Source organism: Lipotes vexillifer, unplaced genomic scaffold (genome assembly GCF_000442215.2).
Source record: "Lipotes vexillifer unplaced genomic scaffold, Lipotes_vexillifer_v1.1 scaffold75, whole genome shotgun sequence".
Taxonomy (NCBI): domain Eukaryota; kingdom Metazoa; phylum Chordata; class Mammalia; order Artiodactyla; family Lipotidae; genus Lipotes; species Lipotes vexillifer.
Window position 1 is genome coordinate 1,003,991 of NW_006771517.1, and position 21,723 is coordinate 1,025,713.

Genomic DNA, 21,723 nt, shown 5'->3' on the forward strand with positions numbered 1-21,723 from the left:
TAAAAGTCAATCCTCTGCGGCCCCAGTGGCCCTGGACCTGTCTCTGAGGGAGAGCCACAGAGGGACCTTCCTTTCTGGGACAGCAGGGTGGGAGCTCTGTTTCCTGGACTGCTTTCCCATTGGCTCAAGAGGCCATTTCAGAAGGTGCGGCTAATTGGAGACATTCAGCAGTTCGATTTAGCATGTTCCGTTTCTCTCCTCCTCCCCTGCCTCTATCCTGGATTGATGTCGAAAGGAACGAGATAGGAGGTGAGAGCAGGGCTAACTTACTAGTTTCATAGAATGGGATTTTTCTGTATGAAGTTCCATATCTGCCAACCCAGTCACATACCCATCTATCCCCTCATGTGACCCCTGCTTAAACCCTTCAGCAGTCCCCCACTGCCCTCAGGATCAAACTCAGGCTCCTTACTCTTACTCACAAGGGCCCTGCCTGCCTCTTTGACCTTCTTAGTCTTAACCATGACAAGCTCCTTCCACCTCAGGGCCTTTGCACATGCTGTTCTTTCTGTTAGGGAGGCTCTTCCTCTGGTTCTTTGCATGACTATCTCCTCATCTTTCAGGTTCTGAATAAATGTCAACTGCTTGGAAAGGCCTCCATCCTTTACTTTGTCCACAGAAGCCCGTCTGTCACTAAACATCATGCAGAATATTTACTTTAAGGCAATCTGTGATCATGCATTGCGCTTGTGTCCTCATGAGCCATCTCTGTGAGCTCTGTGAGGGCAGGGACTGTGTCTAGGGCCTCCATGCACTGCTGTGTGCTGGAGGGGGTGCCTGCTGAGTGGGCAAGAATGGATGGAAATCCAGCCTTACTTCACTCGCCAATAGTTTGCCCTGGTGCAGGCTGTGTCTACCCAAGAGGACACCTTTTCCTCATTTGCACAGAGGTACATATGGGCTCTGTACGGACTAGCAGCCATCTCAGCAGAACTGGTCCCAGAGGGGTTCCCTGTAACCTCGAATCTCTTACAGAAGGAAATATTACCACAATGAGAAACCAGTCAGAATCCGTGGCTTAGAGAAAAATGGAAACCCGCCCCCCCCTCCTTGAGCCTAGGACAATTCTGTCCTCAGTCCACACATCCCTGCTTTTGCCCCTCTCTGAGCCCCAGTTTTCCCATCTGCAAAATGGGCTTTTTCTCCCATCACCCTCCAGGTACCCCCAGTGTTCTCCTAGGGAGAATTCTTTCAGTGCCCATTATTCAGATGGGACAGCAGGATGGTCTCAGGATCAACAACTGAGAATCTGGATAAAGCCAGGGCTCCCGCAGGCTGCCTTACCTGCTCCTGCAGCTCCACGAGGAGTGGGTGGGCGTTCCCAGCCTCCTGTCGGCTCCTCCACCCTCTCAGGCCTGGGGGCATCTCTTATACGCCCACGATGGCTCTGGGGACATAAAGGGGGCACAGCCGCCAGAAACCCCTTAGTGTGTCCTGTCAGAAGCAAATTGCGGTTTTCCCTGTGGGCCTGGGCTAAGCCTTCCTTCTGCGGGGACAGTAAAAGGGGGGACTGGCTGGGGTCAGTGCCCCGGGGTGGGAATGAAAGCACGGGGACTGCAAAGGCAGCCACCGCCCCCCAGAACTTGGGGTGGGGTAGGGCATTCAGCCCATATATGGGGTCTCCCTCCAGGGTTCTCCGAGGGTCACACCCTAATGGCACAGAATCCACCCTGCTTCCCCGCCTACCCCAACTGAGGCCCAGGGAAAGAAGGAAGGAGCTTAAGGCTGCTGGGTCTTCTGTCCCTCTGCCACTCACCCCATCCCAGGCCTGGCATGGAGATGGCCATGGGGCCTGGAGAGAGGAGCTCTGGGCCAGCATGGGGGAGGGGCACCGACTCCACCCCCACCTCCCAAGACCCAGTGTCCACCCCGGGGTTCCAGAGCAGGCTGCTTCTTTCCATTCCTGAGTCTGGTGTCCCATGCATGTCTTACTGAATGAATTAGAAAGAATATTATCGTTTTATATCTCAGGTGAAACAGAAAGAAGTAGGATCTCACCCTGGGCAGTGGCGATTGAATTTCACCCTGGGCCCACAATTTCTGATCCAGGGAAATCCATTCTAGAAGAGTCAGGATCCCTCTCCCACCATCCGGCCTGTGGAGGTTTGTGTACAACGCTGGAAGAACCCCCTCTCTCATCCTCCCCCAGACACCACAGGGGTCGTGCCTATCCCAGGGCACAGAGTCATGGGACCACTGAAGGTCCAAATCCTCCGAATGTGGCCTGGTGTGATTTTGATGAGGACTGAAGGGTGGGTGAAACCCCTGCTCCGATGTCTCTTGACATCTGGAATTTTCCATCTCATTGCAGTTGATGGTTCATGGTGTGGTCTGGGCAGGGGGCACTCCCAGGACTGGGTGATCCTGGACCCCACTGAGTGCACTAGCAGGGAGGGAGGGAGAGAGGTGATGCCCCCGCCTCCCGGAACCCAGCCTCCCTCCAAAGATGGAGGAGTCCCCTCTGGTCACACCCAAAGGCTCTCACTTCGTAGACAAAGATCTCAGGGGTGACGTACTGGAGGTTGACCACGTGGGGGAGTGCAACCCCCATGCCCAAGAGAGCTGTAAGAGGGAAAGGAGAAATCAAGTTCCCCCTGGAGGCGGTAACAAAGTACCACCTGGAGCTGCCCATGTGCTGAAGTCCTCATGTGCGTCATGACACCAAGTTCCACAGATACGCAGGAGGTGGGAGCTGTTATTATTATATCCACTTTATAGAAGGGAAAACTGAGGCTCAGGGAGGGGACAGAACTTAGCTAAGATCACACAGCTGCTAGACAGCCGAGCCAAGATGAATGCACAGGCAGCTGGAATCCCAAGGCCACCCTCTTAGATTCCAGGCCTAGGAGGTGGGAAGGGGCTGAGACCAAGCCTGGAGCAGGCGTGGGGGGCAGAAGGGGGCCAGAGGGGCCACACTGTGGCAGAGGGCAGAGCTCACCATTGAGCTGGCCCAGCAGGGGCTTCTCAAACACAGCGCCCATGAGTGGCTGCACATGGTCCGTCTGCAGCCACGGAGCCAGGGAGATGGGGACTACACGCCCGCCCCAGCGAGGGGCCAGGAGAGACACATGAACACATAGACAGACTGACAGATGGCAGAGGCACGGGGGAAGGAGGAGGACAGGTCACCCCTGTCCAGGCTTCAAGCAGAGCTCAGCTACCCCTGGGGTCGGGTCAGCATCAGGCCCCTGGGAACTGCTGACTGACTGACAGTCACGGCATGACCAGCAGGTAGACCGGCTGCCCTGTTGGAGCCAACCGATAGACAGATCAACTGACCATGGACAGACTGATGGGCCACCTGACAAAGGAATGCACGGTGGCTGGTGGCCCAGGCACATCATGTGACTGAAAGAGTGGCCGACACTGTCTGCCACTGGCTTCTACAAATCATTTACTATTGGCCTCAGTGATTCTTGGGCTGAGGGCAGGGCTGACGAGCCATCGACACCCAGGCAGAGTGACAGGACAGCTGACTGACCCCACTGAGGAGCTGAGGCTGACTGACCGGCTACCCAGCAGACAGACAGCCTGGGAAAGACTGACTGTCCGATGGATGGGCTGCCGCCTGACCACTGTCCCGAAGCGCCCGGGGAGGAAGCCTGATCATAGCCACATGCACGTGAGCACACCTGCTCACGCTGCCTCTTCCCGGGCTCAAGGCCTGCCCCACCCAGTGAGGGGGTCTCTGGAGACCCCAGCCCCATACTCACATCAATGAAGCCCACACTGGAGGAGGCCACAGTGATCTGGACATTCCTGAAAGGGAAGCAGAGGGGTTAGAAATGGGGCCTAATGCCCACCACCCATGTACCACGCCTGCTGCACCCCAAGCTCCTCTGACTAACACTGTGATGGGTGATTGCAGGCACATTGCACAGAGGAACACACTGAGGCTGCTGGGTCCAGGAGGCCTCACTTACCCCAGCACAGATGTGGTCCCCCGAAGCCTCACGGAGGCTGGAGGCTCAGGTTCACTACCTGGACACGTGGAGAGAAGAGGGTCAAAGGGCACAGAGCCACGTGGGAGCTCTCAGCTGGCCACCAGCTACCCCAGTCTCCCACCCACCGCCCTATTCATTCAGGTGTTTGTGGAGCACAGGCCACTGGAGGAGGTGAACAACAACCAAAGTAATCAGACAGGATCCTTTCAGAGAGTGGTGGGTGCCATGAAGGCAGAGTGGTGTTTGGAGAAATGGGGGTCATATTTCTCAGGGTGGTCCCGGAACGCTGCCCAGAGGAAGGCTGCAACATTTAATCTGAGACCTGAAAGATGAGGAGAAGCCAGCCATGCCAAGAGCCAGGGGAAGAGTGCCCTAGGCACAGGGTACGGCACATGCAAAGGTCCTGAGGCAGGAATGTCCTAGCACATTGAAGGAACAGCAAGGAGACCAGTGTGGCTAGAACAGAGCAAGTGAGGAGAGTGCAGGAGGAAGTGAGGTCTCCTTGAGAGTCGCCCACCCGCTGGCCAGCCCCACGCAGCCCACCTCACCCACCACATCGAGGGAGGAAAGGGACTGGAAAGCTGAGCTGGACGCCGGGGCCAGGACCTCCACGAAGGGCCGCAGCCGCAGTGTGGCGTTGTTGGTACGGAGTGTGACTGTGGGTGTGGCGCCCAGCCGCACCTTGAGCACCAGGGGCATGGGTTCAGGGAGCTGACGGCCCACCTGGGGAGCAGAGGGGGAGAAAGGGAGGAGGGCACCTGGGGGCAAAGGCTGGGTGGGCTCTTTGTTCATCATTCCTCAGACGCTGATCAAGCCACCGCTGTGCTGTAAGTGCCGGGGCCACGGAGGTGGGTCCACCCCTGGCTCCTGCCCTCAGGGACACCCAATCTGATGGGTGGTCACATGAAGACCGGCACAACCTGTGTGATCTGTGCCAGGAGGGAGGGCAGCTCAGGGGCGTGAGAGCGCAAGGAGGCTCCTGGACCAGATGAGGGGTTTAGTCCTCCCCTAGGAGGTAATCCCTGAGCTTGGACTTGAAGGTGGATGAGGGAAAGGAAGCAGAAAAGACAGCGCAGGCAGAGGGTACCACTTGTGCACTGCACAGAGGGGAGAAATGGCGTGATGTCTGGGCAGAAGGAGGGGCCTCCCCGAGACGGAGGTGGTGCAGATGGAAAGGTAGATGACACCCACGTGGAGCAGATATGAGCCAGTGGAGACCCCACAGCCCAGAGAGCCTCCCACCCCAATCCCGCGCCTCCACCCCTGGAATGACCAGAAACATCACCAACCTCAGGGATGAGCTGGCCCAGCATTGAGGTGTTCAGCGGGCTGTAATCTGACTTCTGAAATCAGCCCCTGACACATGACAGGTTTTAGGGCAGCCACTCCCCAAGCCAGGCCACCTCTTGCCTCCCCACCAACCCCGTCTAACCCTTCCAACAGCCACCCTGTGGCCCCAAAACTCCAGCTGCCCCACCCACCCATGATTTGGCCTCAGCACGGTCTCCCCAGGCTGGGCCACAGGGCACGTGTACCCCACGTGCCCTGGGCAGCAGGACCAGCTCTCACCAGCTGCCCTGTGATGTCCAGGTTGAGCACACCAGCCTTCTGCAGCAGCAGGGTGGCAGAGTCAAACAGGTCCTGCGAGAGGCCCACGGTTGCCATGGCACCACTGGTGCCCACGTGCTGTGGCAGCACGAAGGGGTGGTATCCACAGGCAGGACGATGGGTCTGCCCAGGAGGAAGAGGACAGCCTATGGGGTTGGGGGTGAGAAGGGGGAGAACAGCAGTGGGGCCTCAATAGGCGGGCAGCTCCATGGCAGATCCTGGGTTGTGAGATGCCGCCCAACCCAAGATGCCGCGTGTTGTCAGCCTCACACCTTTGCCTACGTGCCACGCTCCCACCTGGAAGGCTGTCCCAGCTCCTCTCCCCTCAACTCCCCTGCTCCTTTAGGAATCTTCCAGAACACTAAGGACTCTAGAGGCAAGAAGCCCCCAGCTCTGGGCTGTCAAGGAGGCACATTGATATTCAAGGAAATGTAGTCATTGGTGATGGTGGGTGTGTCGATCATGGAGTAGGGAACCTGGGACTCTGGACCAACAGGGCTGAGGCCTAAATGAAACCAGGGTAAGGAACAAAAGATGGCATTCTTAGCATCATCCACCAATGCCAGACCCAGGCCAAGAAAAAAGGCAGGAAAAGGCCCTGCGAGTAAGCAAATTTAAGTAGCAAAATGCACACCCAAGATGCAGCCACTCACAAGCTGTTGACTGTTAGCTGAGATACAGTTCTAACCGTTTTGGTTTCCGCTTTCGCAATCAGTGGAAGGCTAGAGAGCCCAGATTAGAAGGAAGGAGAAGTGTCACTTCAGGCACAAATACCCCCTACAAAAGGCAAGAAAGAACCAGCGAGAAAGAAGGGAGCTCACATTTATCAAGGTCCAGACCGCTGTAGGGTTAGGAACCCTTCACACACACACACACACACACACACACACACAAACAACACACACACACACACACACACACACACACACACACACACATAGTTTGGTGAGTTCAGTCGTGCCCCGATTGTATACCTGGTCCATCTGATTCCAAAGCTACTCTCTCTCCACTTAAACACACCCCTCCTACAATAACTCAGAAGGCGCACCCCTTGGGGGCCATTCAGTGCAGGAGCAGAGCAGCGCCAGCAGTGCCCACCCCCTGCAGATCCTTGGAGAGGCCCCCAGGGAGGCAAGCTGAGGACTCAGTTCCTATAAGAGTAGTTCCCCAAAGGCTCAGAATATTCTGATCGGGACATTTGCAAAGGGTGAGCCACTTGGAACGACATCTCTGGACACGACTAGACGGCGTGGTATGTGAAGCCTCATCCTCACTGTCAGGAAAGCCCTCTTAGCAAGAGCTCCTCCCCCAAAGACTCTGGATAACCAAGGTTTAAGTGTGCCTGTGTGTGTGTGTGTGTGTGTGTGTGTGTGTGTGTGTGTGTGTGTGCATTCAGATTTCTGATTTTCTACTGTCTCTTCTGGATTTCATTTTGTTTTCTCTAATATTTTGGAAATTTATGATGGTAAAAGCAATATATTGATAGTATGACCCCATTTCTACAGATCAGTGGTGTCAAAGATTAAGGTGGGAGGAGCAGAGCAGCACAAAGAGATTTTGGGGGCTGGTGGAATGTTCTCTATTTCAAGTGTGGTGGTGGTTACACGACCATATGCATGGTTTTTTTTTTAACATCTTTATTGGAGTATAATTGCTTTACAATAGTGTGGTAGTTTCTGCTGTATAACAAAACGAATCAGCCATACATAAACATATATCCCCATATCCCCTCCTCTTGCATCTCCCTCCCACCCTCCCTATCGCACCCCTCTAGGTGGTCACAAAGCACCGAGCTGATCTCCCTGTGCTATGCGGCTGCTTCCCACTAGCTATCTATTTTACATTTGGTAGTGTATATATGTCCATGCCACTCTCTCACTTTGTCACAGCTTACCTTTCCCCCTCCCCGTGTCCTCAAGTCCATTCTTTATGTCTGCGTCTTTATTCCCGTCCTGCCCCCTAGGTTCTTCAGAACCTTTTTTTTTTTTTTTTAGATTCCATATATATGTGTTAGCATACAGTATTTGTTTTTCTCTTTCTGACTTACTTCACTCTGTATGACAGACTCTAGGTCCATCCACCTCACTACAAATAACTCAATTTCGTTTCTTTTTATGGCTGAGTAATATTCCATTGTATATGTGTGCCACATCTTCTTTATCCATTCATCTGTCAGTGGACACTTAGGTTGTTTCCATGTCCTGGATATTGTAAATAGAGCTGCAATGAACATTGTGATGGCCATATGCATTTATTTGTCAAAACTCATAGAATTGGACACTACCAAAAAATATTATTTGTTTTAAAATGAATAAAAACTTTAAAAATTGTAAAATAATAATACATACTTTTGTGGACATATAGAAAATTCTTAAAATATGGAAAAAATATAACTCAGAATCTCAAATTTATTTCTTTTTCAGTGTTTTCTTTTACAGAAATAAACTTTCTCTCTCTCTCTCAAACTGGAGCAAAGCTATACAGTTTTGTGTCCTTGCTTTCTTGACAGAGTGGTATGATAGCTTACTTAAAAGAGGGAGCTCTCAAGGTAGACTGCCTCAGTTTCTGTATCTGTAAAATGGAACTAATAATGCTAGAGTAAAGCTCTTCTAATATTGTATTTTGCCAGGCATATGGCTAAGTGATCAAATGCCCCTTTAAACTACGCTTTTCAATGGTTCCTATAACTCCACGTTCCATGTGTACATGACTCATGTAAACAGTCCCCTAGGGCCGGACACTTAGGTTTCTTTTACTAGATTTTTTTAAATTCCTCAAAGACAAGGGCAAGAGCTGGTCTTTGGTATGAACCCAATTACAAGGCATCTTGACACAGACAACCCCTCTGAGGGAGAAGGGAGAGACTAATGTTTGTTGAGTTTATTGCACACCAGGTACGTAACCTGTGCTGTCTTGTAGCGACACATGGGAAAAGTAGAAATTTTGACTCCTATTTTTGGATGTAATGATTAAGCTCAGAGAGATGGAGAGACTTCCCTAAGGCCACACAGCTAGTGAGAAACAGGGCCAGAATTCACACCCATGTCCTTTGATTCCAAGTCCATTTTCCGTGGCCTCTCGGTACCTCCTATTAAGGTAATATTGGGGTTGGGGCAGTGAGGGGAGTGGGGTAAGTCAAGCAATGTTCCCCAGACTTTGAGCCGGGCTGGGAAGTGTGGACAGAGCAGTAGGTGGACCCGTGAGGAGGATGAGAAAACCCAGGTGAGCTGACTCATGGGGGGCTCTGGCACCATGCTGAGGATTTTAGACTCAGAGCCTCTGATTTCCCACCTATAAATTGGGGATAATGATGCCACCTCATAGGACTGTGGTTAGAAGTTTGCACAAGAAAGCCAAAGCTACCTTGATATGAAAATATTCACTAAAGAAGCCACCAAGGATAAACGTGGACCCTGCCAGACATCCCTCCAGGCTTAACACCAACACGTTGCCCCACACACCTGTCCCCACACACCCTCCATTCCTGCACGCCTGTCCTGGGCTGTATGAGAGTTAGATGCAAACCCCTGACTCAAAGGCAGAGCCAACGGATTGCCAAGTGCAACTGCCAACAGTGTGGCTCTGGATTTCACAAAGTCAATGACAGTAACTCAGAAGAAACACCAGAATCCCAGGCAAAGCCATCGGGTAGAAGAGGGTGCCCTTCAAACAGGAGCAGCTTCAAAACAGGTTTGTGAAAAAACAGAGGACGCCCTGGATTATGCTTGGGGCTCACTGAGAAAATATTACCCCCCAATCTACAGAGGAAGCATTCTTTGATCAGTCTGGGACAGGTGGGTAATTGCCAGTGTCATTCTTCAATATTGATAAATACCCCTAAAAAGATGAAGCTGACCTACTTTTGTAGCTTTTAGTTCCATATTGTAAGTTGAAGACCTGCCCAAACCTTGTTTAGGATGCATAGTTCTAAGCAGACTGTGTGTAGGGCTGGGAGCCCCTGGGACTCTGTCAGTAGCGGCGGGCGGTGGGGAGGTGACCAGTGACTGATGGGAGTTGGTGGATACAGACCCCAGTTCCTGCCCCTCAGGTAGGATCACACTAGGCATGTTCAACTCAGTCCCCAGTGGGACCCCAGTGGGACCCCAGTGGGAGTGAGCCTCAGGTGCCCCCAGCGGCGCCATTCCCTCCTGGTCTCACAGCCCCTCCCTAGCCAGTTCTCCCTTGGACCAACCCCCATTTGAACCACTTGCACTAAAATCCACATCTCAGGGTCTGCTTCTGGGGGGACTAGTCTGACAGTGGCCTTGTCCTGGTACACTCCTAGCACTCCCTGGATAACGAGGATCCCTGGAAAACTCAGGCGTGGAACAAGGCTGATGGAAAATGCAGAGTGGGGGAGCCTTGGCTCTGGGCCCCTGCGGGGTGGTGCGTGGCCCCTGAGGTGGGAAACAGCTGCATGGGCACTTGGGAGCAGGAGAGCTTGAGTTCTGTCAAGGATGTGCTGAGTCAGAGGAGCCTGTGGGAGCTCCAGGGGGAGATGTCCCGAAGGAGGAGTATAAGGGCCTGAGCCCTGACTGCGGGGGGCAGGAAGAGAGTCCAGCAGAGAATGTGGGAGATGTGGCAGCTAAACCAGGGGAGGACGGGGTCCCTGAATCTCCAGGCAGGGGAAGAAGCAATTGCAAACTGAGATGTACCCCCCCACCAACACACACACACACACACACACACACACACACACACACACACACACACACTAAACATTCAAAGACTTGTTCTAGAATTTGGAGAGTCCCATATTCCACCAATAATGGTTCAGTCATCCTATGATTGACCTCCCAATGGTGGACCCTGATGCTAAGCTGGGGTCTTTGAAGGTTCATGGGGGCCCCAGAGGATCTCAGAGACCCCAGGCCCTGCCCCTGGGCCCCCAGTCTTGCTAATTAAAGTGCCCAGGTGGGCATTGAAGCCCTGCACCAGGTTGGAGATTCTCAGGAACAGCTGTAGAAAGACAGAGGCGGCTGGGTTAGGGTGGACCTCAGGGTGGGAGGAGGTGAGGCTAGGAGGGTCTAGAGCCCTGTCTAGAAGCTCTCCCAACCCAGCCACCAAGGAGCCCTTCCTTCCTCCACCAGCCAGTGGGCATCTTCCAGCACCTCCTCTGGGCCCTGGGGACTCAGAGGGGAAGCTGGGACCTGCGGGTGCTGAGGAAAGGGCAGGGGCTGTGGGACACAGCAGAGGTGGCCACAGCTAGGCCTAGGGGACCGAGGCCGGTAGCCTGCGCCACTGGGGTCCAGAGGCCAGCAGGTGGAAGGGTGCCATGTGCAGTGGGGGCAGGCAGTGGTCAGCCAGCCAGGCCAGGGGACTGGAGTCCTACGGGGCCAGTGGGCCGCCAGAGAAGTGGATGAAGCTGGGGTCAGTGTGACAGAGGTGAGACAGAGGGGAAACTGCAAGGCCGGGGGCGGCCACAGCTGGGCCAGGCCAGAGCTGGTGAGGCTGGGCCAGGCGAAGCCAGGAAGCAGAGGAGAGGGCGGGGTCAGGCTGTACTGCCTTCAGCCCTCCAGCCTCAGTGTTCTCATCTGCAGTATGGGGACGCCGAGGCCTGCCACTTGGGCGTGTGGGATGGCGCACAGTGGGTTGACTTGGTCTCCACTCCTGCCCCTTAAAAGCAGTGGGGGTGGGGTGGGAAGGGGCAGGGAGGGAGAGTTGGCTCCCCTGGGACAGTGGGACCCTGGCCCCGGGGCCACCATCACTCACCAAGTCAACCACCCACAGGCAATGACAGGAGCTAAAATAGCAACAGTAACAGCAGCGCTCACTCTCTCCAGACTGTTGTAAATTCTCCACCGATGGTAACGCACTCAGCCTCCACAGCCAGCCTGCCAGAGACTAGGGACATTCACTCTGTCTGCCTGACAAATGTGGAAGGAGGGGCAGAGGGAGGCTAGGTGACTTGTCCAAGGTTCACAGCTGGGAAGGAGGGGACCAGGATTGGAAACCAGGTCACATCTGGCTCTGGTGCCCAGGCCCTCACCCGCTCTCACTGTGTTTTCTTTTCACAAGCCACACAGCCCCAAAAGCACCATCCCCACCCCACGCTCCAGCTCGGCCCCGGGGCTTGTCCGAGAAGATGAGCCTCCCTCCCCTGCAGCCCCAAACCCACGCCCTGCTTGGGTCCCCACGTCATTGCACAGGACCGTTGCCCCAGCCTCTTCCCTGCCTTCATGGGGAAACTGGGGGAGCCCCACGAAGGGCCTTCTACCGAAGAAAAAAGAAAAACACTAGCACCCCACCTCTCCCGTGCCTGTGATCCCCCGTTCATTAGCCACGCCTGGAGGTGAGAGACGCCCGCCTTCCGCGGGAACTGGCGAGAGGTCCTTTACCTTGTTCCGCAGCACAGCTTTGATGTGATTCTGCAGCAGGGCCAGCAGCACAGGGGCTGTGCTGAAGAAACCAGGGGGCTTCCCTGGTGGCGCAGTGGTTGAGAGTCTGCCTGCCGATGCAGGGGACGCGGGTTCATGCCCCGGTCTGGGAAGATCCCACGTGCCGCGGAGTGGCTGGGCCCGTGAGCCATGGCCGTTGAGCCTGAGCGTCCAGAGCCTGTGCTGCACAACGGGAGAGGCCGCAGCAGTGAGAGGCCTGCATACAGCAAAAAAAAAAAAAAAAAAAAAAACTAGCAAACAGAATCCAGCAACACCTTAAAAGGATCATACACCATGATCAAGTGGGATTTATCCCAGGGATGCAAGGATTCTTCAATATACGCAAATCAATCAATGTGATAGGCCATATTAATAAATTGAAGAATAAAAACCATATAATCATCTCAACAGATGCAGAAAAAGCTTTTGACAAAATTCAACACCCATTTATGATAAAAACTCTCCAGAAAGTGGGCATAGAGGGAACCTACCTCAATATAATAAAGGCCATATACAAGAACCCCAGAGCAAACAAAAAAAAAAAAAAAAAGAAGAGACCAGGAAGGGCCCCTGAGCTCCAGGTCGGCACGTTGGGGCCTGTCTCTCCGCAAAACCACAGGCCCCAGAGAAAAGACTATCCCATCGTCCGGGGGCCAGTGATCCCCACTCCGCACCCTGCCATGTGCCGGGCACAGTACAGGCACGACTGCCCCACAGAGGAGGAACTGAGCTGCCAAGAAGGGGGTCATTGGTCTCAAGGTTCGGAAGTGGCTGAGATGTGAGAATGAGGCCAGGCTCCGGGGAGACAGAGGGTGTTGCAAAAGCCGGACACGGCCACGCCCTTGGCCAGCTGGCCTCATGGCCACTGAGCCTGGTGAGGCGGGGGTGGGGCTGGCGGCCCGGGTCTGCTTCCTGCGTGGGCCCCATTTCTCTGCGACGCACCTACTAAAGTCCCTTCCTCATTGAGAGGTGGGTCTGAGTCAGTGTTTCTCTGTGCGGATCCATTGGAAATCACGGTTCCTTGGTCTCCTAAAATGCTGACCGTAGCCACTTCCCAGCCTCACTGAATGGCCTCCTGGGGAGGTGGGAGGATGGCATCTATGTTCTCAACAGCATCAGACTCTGGGCTTCCGTCTCCCCGTCCATGAACCACGAGCAGCCCCTGCCCATGAGGACCGTGAGGGGTCGTGGGGGGCTGTGAGTTACATGGGCTGCTCATGGGACCCCGGTGGGAATAGGTTTACCCCCAAGCCTCCTCTAAGGAAAAAGACCAGTCTTTGTGTAATTGTCGCACCCTCTTAAGTCTCTAAAGTACTCAACCACCACACAGTGAGCCCCCATCCACAGGCGGGAGGGTGTAGACCTAATGCAGAGGAATTTGCAGCGGTGGGGCTTGTCAGGCTGCCAGGGTTTGAACCCGTTTGCCAGCTGTGTGACCTTAGGCAAGTCACTTAACCACTCTATGCCTCCGTTTGCTCTCCTGTAAAATGAGGGAAATGCTTCCACCTACCTGGTAGGACTGCTGTGAGATGGTGCACAGAAAGGGCCCAGAGCACACCCAGTACCCAGCAGGTGCTCTGGAAGTAGAGCCACTGTCAGTTTTAGATGCCAACAGGAGCAGCCACCTGACTCGCGGGGAGAACCTGGGGCGCCCAACCCCTCCCTGGGCCTCAGACTCCTCATTTCTGCAGGGAGGGGCAACCCTCTGAGGTCCCTAACAGTGGCTGCCAGCCCAGACTCCCTCCCCATATAGTACATTAACGGCCAGTGTGCACTGTCATGTGGTGCAGGGCAGCAGTGGGGACATGGGCTCTGGCCACAAACTCACTGTGTGACCTCAGGCAACTTCCTCCGCCTTTCTGAGCCTCAGTGTGCTCAGCCATAAAATAGGTGTGATACTGAGGGGGCGGGTGGGTGTGCTGCTCAGGTCCGTTTTGGTGATTGGATGAAGTAGAAAGTTCAAGAAATGACACCACGGCCTCGGTGTCTGGGATCCTGCAGCCCAGCCCCCAACAGGCACCCACCTGTTATGGCCATCAAGCACGATGGCTCTGTCGAAGAGAGAGAAGCAGCCGGAGATGCTGACCACAGGGTTCCCGATGGAGCCCTGGTTCACAGGGGTGTTGGCCAGCAGTGCCATGGGTAGCATCAGATGCAGGGGCTCTGGGACACTGCAGGGACACCAGTCCTGAGCCACAGTGGCACTGTAGCCCAGCAAACCCACATTGACTGATGCAAGACCCCACAACCACCGCCCTCCCCGCCGGCAAGAGTGTGCTGACCATCTAACACAGGCAGGGCCTGCACTCAACATGAGATGGCCTCCACCTGGGGCAGGCCGGATGCACTCCCAAACTCCACTCAGGGTCACAGACATTGCAGAAGATGACCGTGAACTCTGGCTCCCTGTACCCTCTTACTGCAACACCCTGGGCCAGTCATTCCCCATGCTGAGCCTCAGTTTCTTCTTCTGTAAAATGGACACAAGATTGGTGGTACCTATCTCACAGGGCTGCTGTGCTGAGTTTTCTAGGAGACAATCATGTGAAAACATCCTGCTTGGAGCCTGGCCCACAGTGAGCCCTCATAAAATGGTAGTCTCAGCTCAGAGGAGTTAACATAAGAATGCCCAGCTCGAAGTTTGAATATATATAATGCACAGAAATAATTCTAATTTTTTTTTTATTATTTTTATTTTTTTGCGGTATGCGGGCCTCTCACTGCTGTGGCCTCTCCCGTTGCGGAGCACAGACTCCGGATGCACAGGCTCAGCGGCCATGGCTCACGGGCCCAGCCGCTCCGTGGCATGTGGGATCTTCCCAGACCGGGGCACGAACACGTGTCCCCTGCATCGGCAGGCGGACTCCCAACCACTGCTCCACCAGGGAAGCCCTAAGTTCTTTTTAATGGCTTCAACTTTGTATCGGTGTGCTGCATTTATAAACTTTGTACCATAGGCAGATTGTAGCACCCATTTTACGAAGCTACGTATGAAGAAGGAAGAAACTGCATGTTTGTTGCTGCTGCTGCTGATCACAGTGGTGAAGAAATAAAGTTATTGCTAGCAAGAGTCAGAAAATATATGTGCTTTTTATAAGAACATGTATATTCATATATTCATGAGTTCTTATACATATATAATATATATACACACACACACATATGTATATATGGATTCTCTTGGAAATCCAGAGTCCTGGAGATAAGGAGTCTGCGTTCCCACAATTAGCCCAGCCCCTAAAAGTGTCTGAGTTTGAGATGCCTCCACCTACCTCTGCCTTTGAGCCTCTCTGCATTACAGGGCGCTGTAGGGGTAAACTAGGCTCAGATCTGTGTCCAGATTCAGTGTCTGGCTTTTGGAGGAAGTAGCCGAGGGTCTTGCCAGCCCTGGGGACCCAGGAGCCACGGTCTTGGCCCCTGGGTGTAGAAATCTACTAATTAAGAGGCACCAGGCCCCTATGCCTGGTCGCATCTCGTAAATCCTCCTGTACCCACTCAGCCGGTAGGTGGGAGTATCTAACCTGCTGAGGGAAACACTCACCTGGTGGGCTGGAACACCCCTCCACTCCAGCCCAGGAAATGCGGGACAGTGACCTGCAGGGCACGCTGGAAAGGGGCTTTCCCGGCTTCAGCCACTGAGGGGCCAGAGCAGGGTGAGGTCAGGTTGTCCTCAGGAGGCACGGAGAGAGACCACACTGCCCACCATCCGTCCCACACCTTGGGCAGAGAGAACTCAGAGATTGGAAGGGGTGGCCTTGTCCACGGGCACATGGGGGGCCACTTGGCTCCCCATGTGCCCGCCTGGGGTGCACGACCCGACCAGGCACCTCCAGACGTGCCTTTCCGCCTCTCTCACTTCTGCCTTTCCAAACCCTACGTGTCTACCCTTTCCTCGAAAACAGTCACACCCTGTGCCCTTTTGCAAGGATCTGAGCAGACCCCACCTCCCCGGACCCTCCACAAGCCCCCAGGCAGAAGGAGCATTTCCCAGTCCTGCGAGGATGGGGTGAGAACCGCCTCACCTGGAGGCTGAGGGCTCTGGAGTCCCTCAGATTCTGGGTGCAAATCCCAGCTCTGCTACTCGCTATCTGTGTGGCTGCGCTGTGCCTCATTTCCCCCGCCTATTCATCTGCAATGACTAGAATGGTGCCTGTCACATGGGGTCCTTGTAAAGACTGACTCAGTTCACAGTAAGTGTTAGCTCCCATGGCTATTTGTTTTTTGTAGTAATAATGGCTAGCACTTCAGTGCTCTTCTGTGCCAGGCACTGTTCTGCGGGCTTTAGTTTTCCTCAAAATTCTATGACGTCAGTACAATATTAGGCCCAGTTTTCTGAGCGCTGAGCACCCTGGCCAGGAGAACTCAGATCTGGGCCAAGGCACCCGGCCCTCAAGGCCCTGGACTTCCTCCCGTACCTGGGCTGCTGGGCTGACAGAGGCGCTAACTAAACAATTAAACACGAGCAGAATTAAAATGAGAGGGTGTGGTGCAGGCAGGGGGCATCAAAGGAAGAGCCCAGAGGCCCGAACTTCCCTCGGACTCGCTGTGGGACCTGGGGAGTCCCTGTGCCCCTCTGGGCCTCAGTTTCCGCAGACCCTAGAGCATAAAGGTGGTGGTCTCCATGCTCCCGAGGCCCCTCTCCTGCCTGACCGTCTGTGGCTGAGCTGAGATTCACATCCAGACCTCTGGACTCCATCCACAGTGCTCCCCTGACAGGGGCTTGAACTCTGGGGCTTGCGGGATGGGACGGGAGTAAAAAGCCACCAGCCCGGCCACAGAAGAGGTGTGTGCAGTGTGTTCTCGGCAATTTGTTTCCGCTGAGGACAAACAGGCAGATGCACCCTGGGGAGGGGGGGGCTGTCTGGGGACAAAGGAGGCTCACACAGCACAGCAGAGGGAGGGAGCCAGGGGAGGGCAACAGGCCTCCTGCCTCTGCCTGCAGTCATCCACGTGCCACTCTAACACGGATCACTGACCCCTTTCACTGTCTGCCCATCTGCCCGGATGAAAGATTCCAGAAGGTTGTGTGTGCCCCACGGGGACCCTGCAGCTTCCTTGAGCCACTGCCTCACTGCTTCGTGGCCTGGGACCCCTGAAAGTCCCCTCCACTGTCTGACCTGAGTTTCTCACGTTGTTATCTGAGTTTGGTCTGGCCTTGGGGAAAAGAGCTTCTGACCTCTCACTGCTGACCCAGCCTTGGTGGGATCCCAAAAGCCTCCCTGGGGACAGTTGGTGGACAGCTTTTGTCCCTTCCTGAGCCTAGATGTCCTCATTTTGCCCTCTTCCCTAGGACTAGACAGGACTTGGAAGGAGGGAACAGAGACATGGGACACAGGCCTCGCCCAAAAAGGGCCCAGAGAGGGGCTGGTTCTCACTGTGAGCCCAGCAGCACTAGATGTGCCTCTCCCCAGCACGCGTGCGCGTGTAGGCCCCCAGGCATACATACACCCAGGGGGCACAGCCACAGCGGTACACACGTTCAGGCCTGCACTGTGGCCCTTGCACACAGGCCAGTGGTTAGGCACCCTCCCCAACACACGTGGGCTCATCTCCATGGATTTTCAAACTCATACCAGACGCACACAAGCAAAAGGAGCCCCTCAAACTGACCCATCCTCACATCACTTGGGCACAGGAGCACATGTGCACACCGGGCACGGCATGTAACTCCCACTCACGCATTCATTTATTTATTCATTAATAAATACTTGTTCAGCAGCACTGTCTGGGGGCCAGGGACACAGAGGCAGAAGAGAGAAAATCCAGGTCCCTGTGTGGCTTTGAGTTCATCGATGCTTGCGTACACTTAGGATCGTACACACACGTACAGACATGGACTCACAAGCACATGCTCATGCAGAGACACACGCAGGACAGCCTGGCGGCACGTCTCTTACCGTAGCTCAGCACTTCCTTGTTGAGTCTGACCACGGTGTCCGGCCTGGAGGCACCGACCATGGGCAACAGCAACGCCAACAGCAGGCCCAGCACACGTGACTGAGCCATGGCGGCCCTGGCCCCTGCCCCCCAGGATCTGTGCGCTGGGGTGGGGACAAGCATCAGGGAACTTGTCCAGAGCGGTCCCGCCATGGGCAGCTTAAACCTACCCCAGCCAGGATGTCACAAGCCATGAGTGGCGATCCCAGCCCTACTCATGACCTGCCACATGTCAGTTTTTGCATCTCTGCACGGGCAAGAATCCCCTTCCCAGCCTGCTTCATCAGAAACCATGGGGGCATCTGGTCTAGAAACGGCCCCCAAGGCCCAGAGAAGACATGGCCTTGCCTAGGGCCACACAGCAAACTAGGACCCGGTGCAGGACCCAAGTTGTGCCAAAGGAGGATGGAGAGACTTCCAGATGTGGAGACTGAGGGCAGCTTCCTGTCTCAAGGAGGGAGCCCAGGCCCAGCACCCCAAGGCCCAGGGCTGTGTCGTCTAATGCCAGGAATCCAGCCCAGCCTGGTGCCCAGTTGTCCGAACCCAGCCAGAGGAGGACGCAGGGTGGTCCAATCCTCACCTGATCCTGTGCCAGGTGAGGAATGTCCTAAGTGTAGTCCTCTCACATGACCCCCAGCCCCTCCCGACCCAGCCCAGCTGGGTGGACTTGGGGACAGGGAGTCAGGCAGGAGCTGGGGGCCACTGCTCAGATGGGTAACTAAGGCCCAGTGAGGCGGCACTTGCCCAGTGTCCCACAGCAAGACCAGGGATGGACCCTTCTGCAGAAGGCTTTTGGAAGTAGCATCCCCACTGAACAGATGGAAAAGTCAAGGCTCCTCCCTGGAGGAGTGCCAGCCCCATCTCCGTTCCAACTCAGGCAGTTCCCGGGGTAGGTGGATTCTCAGTCACAGCCAAGCCCTCCGCGGCCCGGGGCAGGTGTGGAAACTGCTTTATGAGGCTCCCCAGTACACAGGACCCACTGTGGGGGATCCAGGGAGGGGCAGGTTTGCTTGTAGTTGCAAGTGTTTTCCCTGCAAACATGGTCTTTGCCAAAGTGTGTGATCCCACATGTGCGGGGGGTGGGGGCTGCCACGTCCACGTAGCAAGCCCACTGCCAACCACTGCAACCACTGGGGCCGGGCAGCTTTGGGGCCTCAAAGATCAGCAGATCTCTAGAAGGAGGGCTGCCCCCGGGAGGTCCCCTCATCGCCCCTGGGCCAGGCCCAGGAGGAAAGGGATGCCCAAAGCCAGGGGGATGATTGACTTCTCCACCTGTGCCTCCAAGCGGAAACCCAGCTCTTCTAGGAGGCGCAGGAGGCTACCTGAGCCCCAACCGACTGAGCCCTGTTCCTGGTCACATACTTGGCCCTCATCAGACGTGGAACCCGAACTCAAAGGGCGGCAGACGAGAGCGTGTGGAGGATCCAGTGCTGCTACTTAACGCTCAGCCTCTCTCCAGACGCACATCCCACTCACAGAGGACTGAGCCCGTCTGCTCTTTCCGCGTTACAAACTCCAGCCTCCGCCTTGGCTATACGGGGCCCAAGGAACTGTGTGTGCCCCTGAATGGGTTTGTCTATACATGCGCGCCTGAGGGGTATATGCGTCCTTATATTTGTGTGTGGTTGTGTGTGCGTAGTCATGCATACACACGTGTACTAGGTCATAATTACTGGCATCAGAGGAAAGTGTGTGTTTGTGTGTGGGTGTGCACATGAAATGGACGTGTTGCCGTCTTAGTTTATGGTGTCACATGCCTGTTTACATGAGTGCAGGTGTGGGGAGTTTTGTGTACAATATGTTTAAGTGGGCTTAGTATACTGAGTGTGTCTGTGGGTCTGTACGTGTATGTATATGTGTGCATAGTGGACTGGTTCCTGACATTAGGGGTATGCATATGTGTTTGTGTATGCACATACATGTGTGCACAGTAGGTGATGGCAGAACTGCAGGGAAGGCCCCTCCATTCCTCTGCATGGCTCACCTGGGGTACAGACACAAGGGGCCCCAGGGCCTTCCCCAACTCCAGAGCCCTCCGTGGCTCCCACTGATTCCCCACCAGCCCATATACCAGGCTCAGAGTCCAGGCCCACCCGCGCTGGGTCCCCACTAGTGCCCACAGAGCTGACAGGAAGTGCAGAAACCATCCAGCCCTCCCCTTAGAGGCCAGAGTTCCCCTGGACCAGCCCTGCCTCCTAGCCCATGCTCCCCCGCCCCATTCTTTAGGCAAAAAAGAATGAACGGAGCCAGCTGCATGATCCCTAATATCCTTCCTCTGGCCTCAATTTATCCACTGATGCATAAGACCAGCCCTCCTGGTCTTCGCTGTAGCCGAGGCAAACAGCAGACTCAGCGGAAAGCAGCACAAATATTGGCCAAAGCCACTCTCAGTGTTGGCTCTAGGCATGAACACTTCCTCTTCCTCCACATTTCAAGCACCAGGGGACACTGGGTGACAGCCAGTAGAAACAAAGGAGGGAGATTCTCACCAGCCCCACCTCCCAACCAGCAATGACAAGCACTGTTCCATGAGCACCCGCTATGTGCAGGCTATTCTGCAGCCACTTTACCCTCCACCCCGAGAATAGGAGCTGCTTCTGCTCACCCCTGTGCTTAACAAATAGCAGGTGCCTAATAAATACTTGTTCGATTAATAAATGAATGCACCAATGAAAGGCCCTTGTAACAATGACAGTGGCAACATTTCAGGGCTTCCCCTTCACCAAATATTCTTCAGGGCACTGTCTTGGTTTCCTATTGCTGCTATAACAAATTACCACAAACTTAGTGACTTAAAGCACAAATTTATTACCTTAACAGTTTTGGATGTCAGAAATCCAAAATGGGTCTCCCTGGGCTAAAATCAAGGTATTGGCAGGGCTTTGTTCCTTTCTAGAAACTCTAGAAGAGAATCCACTTCCTGGCCTTCATTCCTTGGCTCATGGTTTCTTCCTCCATCTTCAGAACCAGCAAGTTAGGCTCCTTATGCTGTCATCTCTCTCCTCTTCTGCCTCGCTCTTACACTTATAAGGACCCCTATCATTACCCTGGGCCCACCTGGATAATCTAGGATATTCTCCCACGTCAAGGTTAGCTGATTAGCAACCTTAATCTCATCCACAAGCTTCAGTTCCCCTTACGTAACCTAAAATATTTACATGTTCAGGTTTTAGTATGTGAGCCTCTTTGGAGGACAGTTACTCTATTTACCACAGGTACTTAGCCTGCAATTTGAGCAACTGCCACTAGGGGGCAGAAGTGAATTCATTTTTAGCTCCACAATCCAAATAGGCTCTTCACAGGCAGGACTGACCAAAAAACCACAGCCTTCTATATGCTTTTATTTTTCACCAGTAAAAAGTAGAACTTTATTAAGACAACAACACATAAACGTCATTTTGTATTATGTAAAATACAAAACACCAAGGAGAAGCTCGACATTACAGAATAAATTCATGTACAGCCTAAGAATGTGGGAAGATTGGGGCAGAAAGGGGCCTGGGAGCAAGAAAAAGCATGGCCTGGATATTGGCATGCCAGGTCTCTCCCCTGTCCAGCCCCAGAGTCCCTGGCATGGCCCTTCCTTTCTTGAGACCTCAATTTCTCCATCTTTAAAGTGGAAAGTTGGTCAGAATGGGTTCCTCCAAGGGGAAGTTCCAGGGCCAAGCTAGAGACTGGGCTGACCATCCCCACCTGCTCTGTGAGGTCACAGTGCCAAGAGCTCCCCTTGACCCAGAGAAGATTCCACATGGCACCTTCCAGAGAACGCTAGGAGGTGGCAGCAGAAGTAGCCACTTCCTCCTCACTGACTCCCAGAGAGCCCTGCCACCAATTCCCCACCCTAGAGAAGGACATCG

General features: G+C 54.4%; 1 protein-coding gene across 1 annotated transcript; it reads right to left on the reverse strand.

Annotated features, from left to right (window-relative positions):
• Positions 1-1,368: 1,368 nt before the first annotated feature.
• Positions 1,369-17,935, reverse strand: BPIFB2 (BPI fold containing family B member 2). The gene is given in 16 exon segments (XM_007446894.1): positions 1,369-1,387; positions 2,472-2,562; positions 2,939-3,002; positions 3,714-3,759; positions 3,924-3,960; positions 3,963-3,981; positions 4,497-4,667; positions 5,234-5,287; positions 5,514-5,650; positions 5,653-5,698; positions 5,966-6,057; positions 10,451-10,511; positions 11,891-11,951; positions 13,954-14,100; positions 15,471-15,564; positions 17,827-17,935. Coding segments are annotated over 16 exon segments (1,248 nt in total).
• Between the last annotated feature and the right edge of the window lie 3,788 nt (positions 17,936-21,723).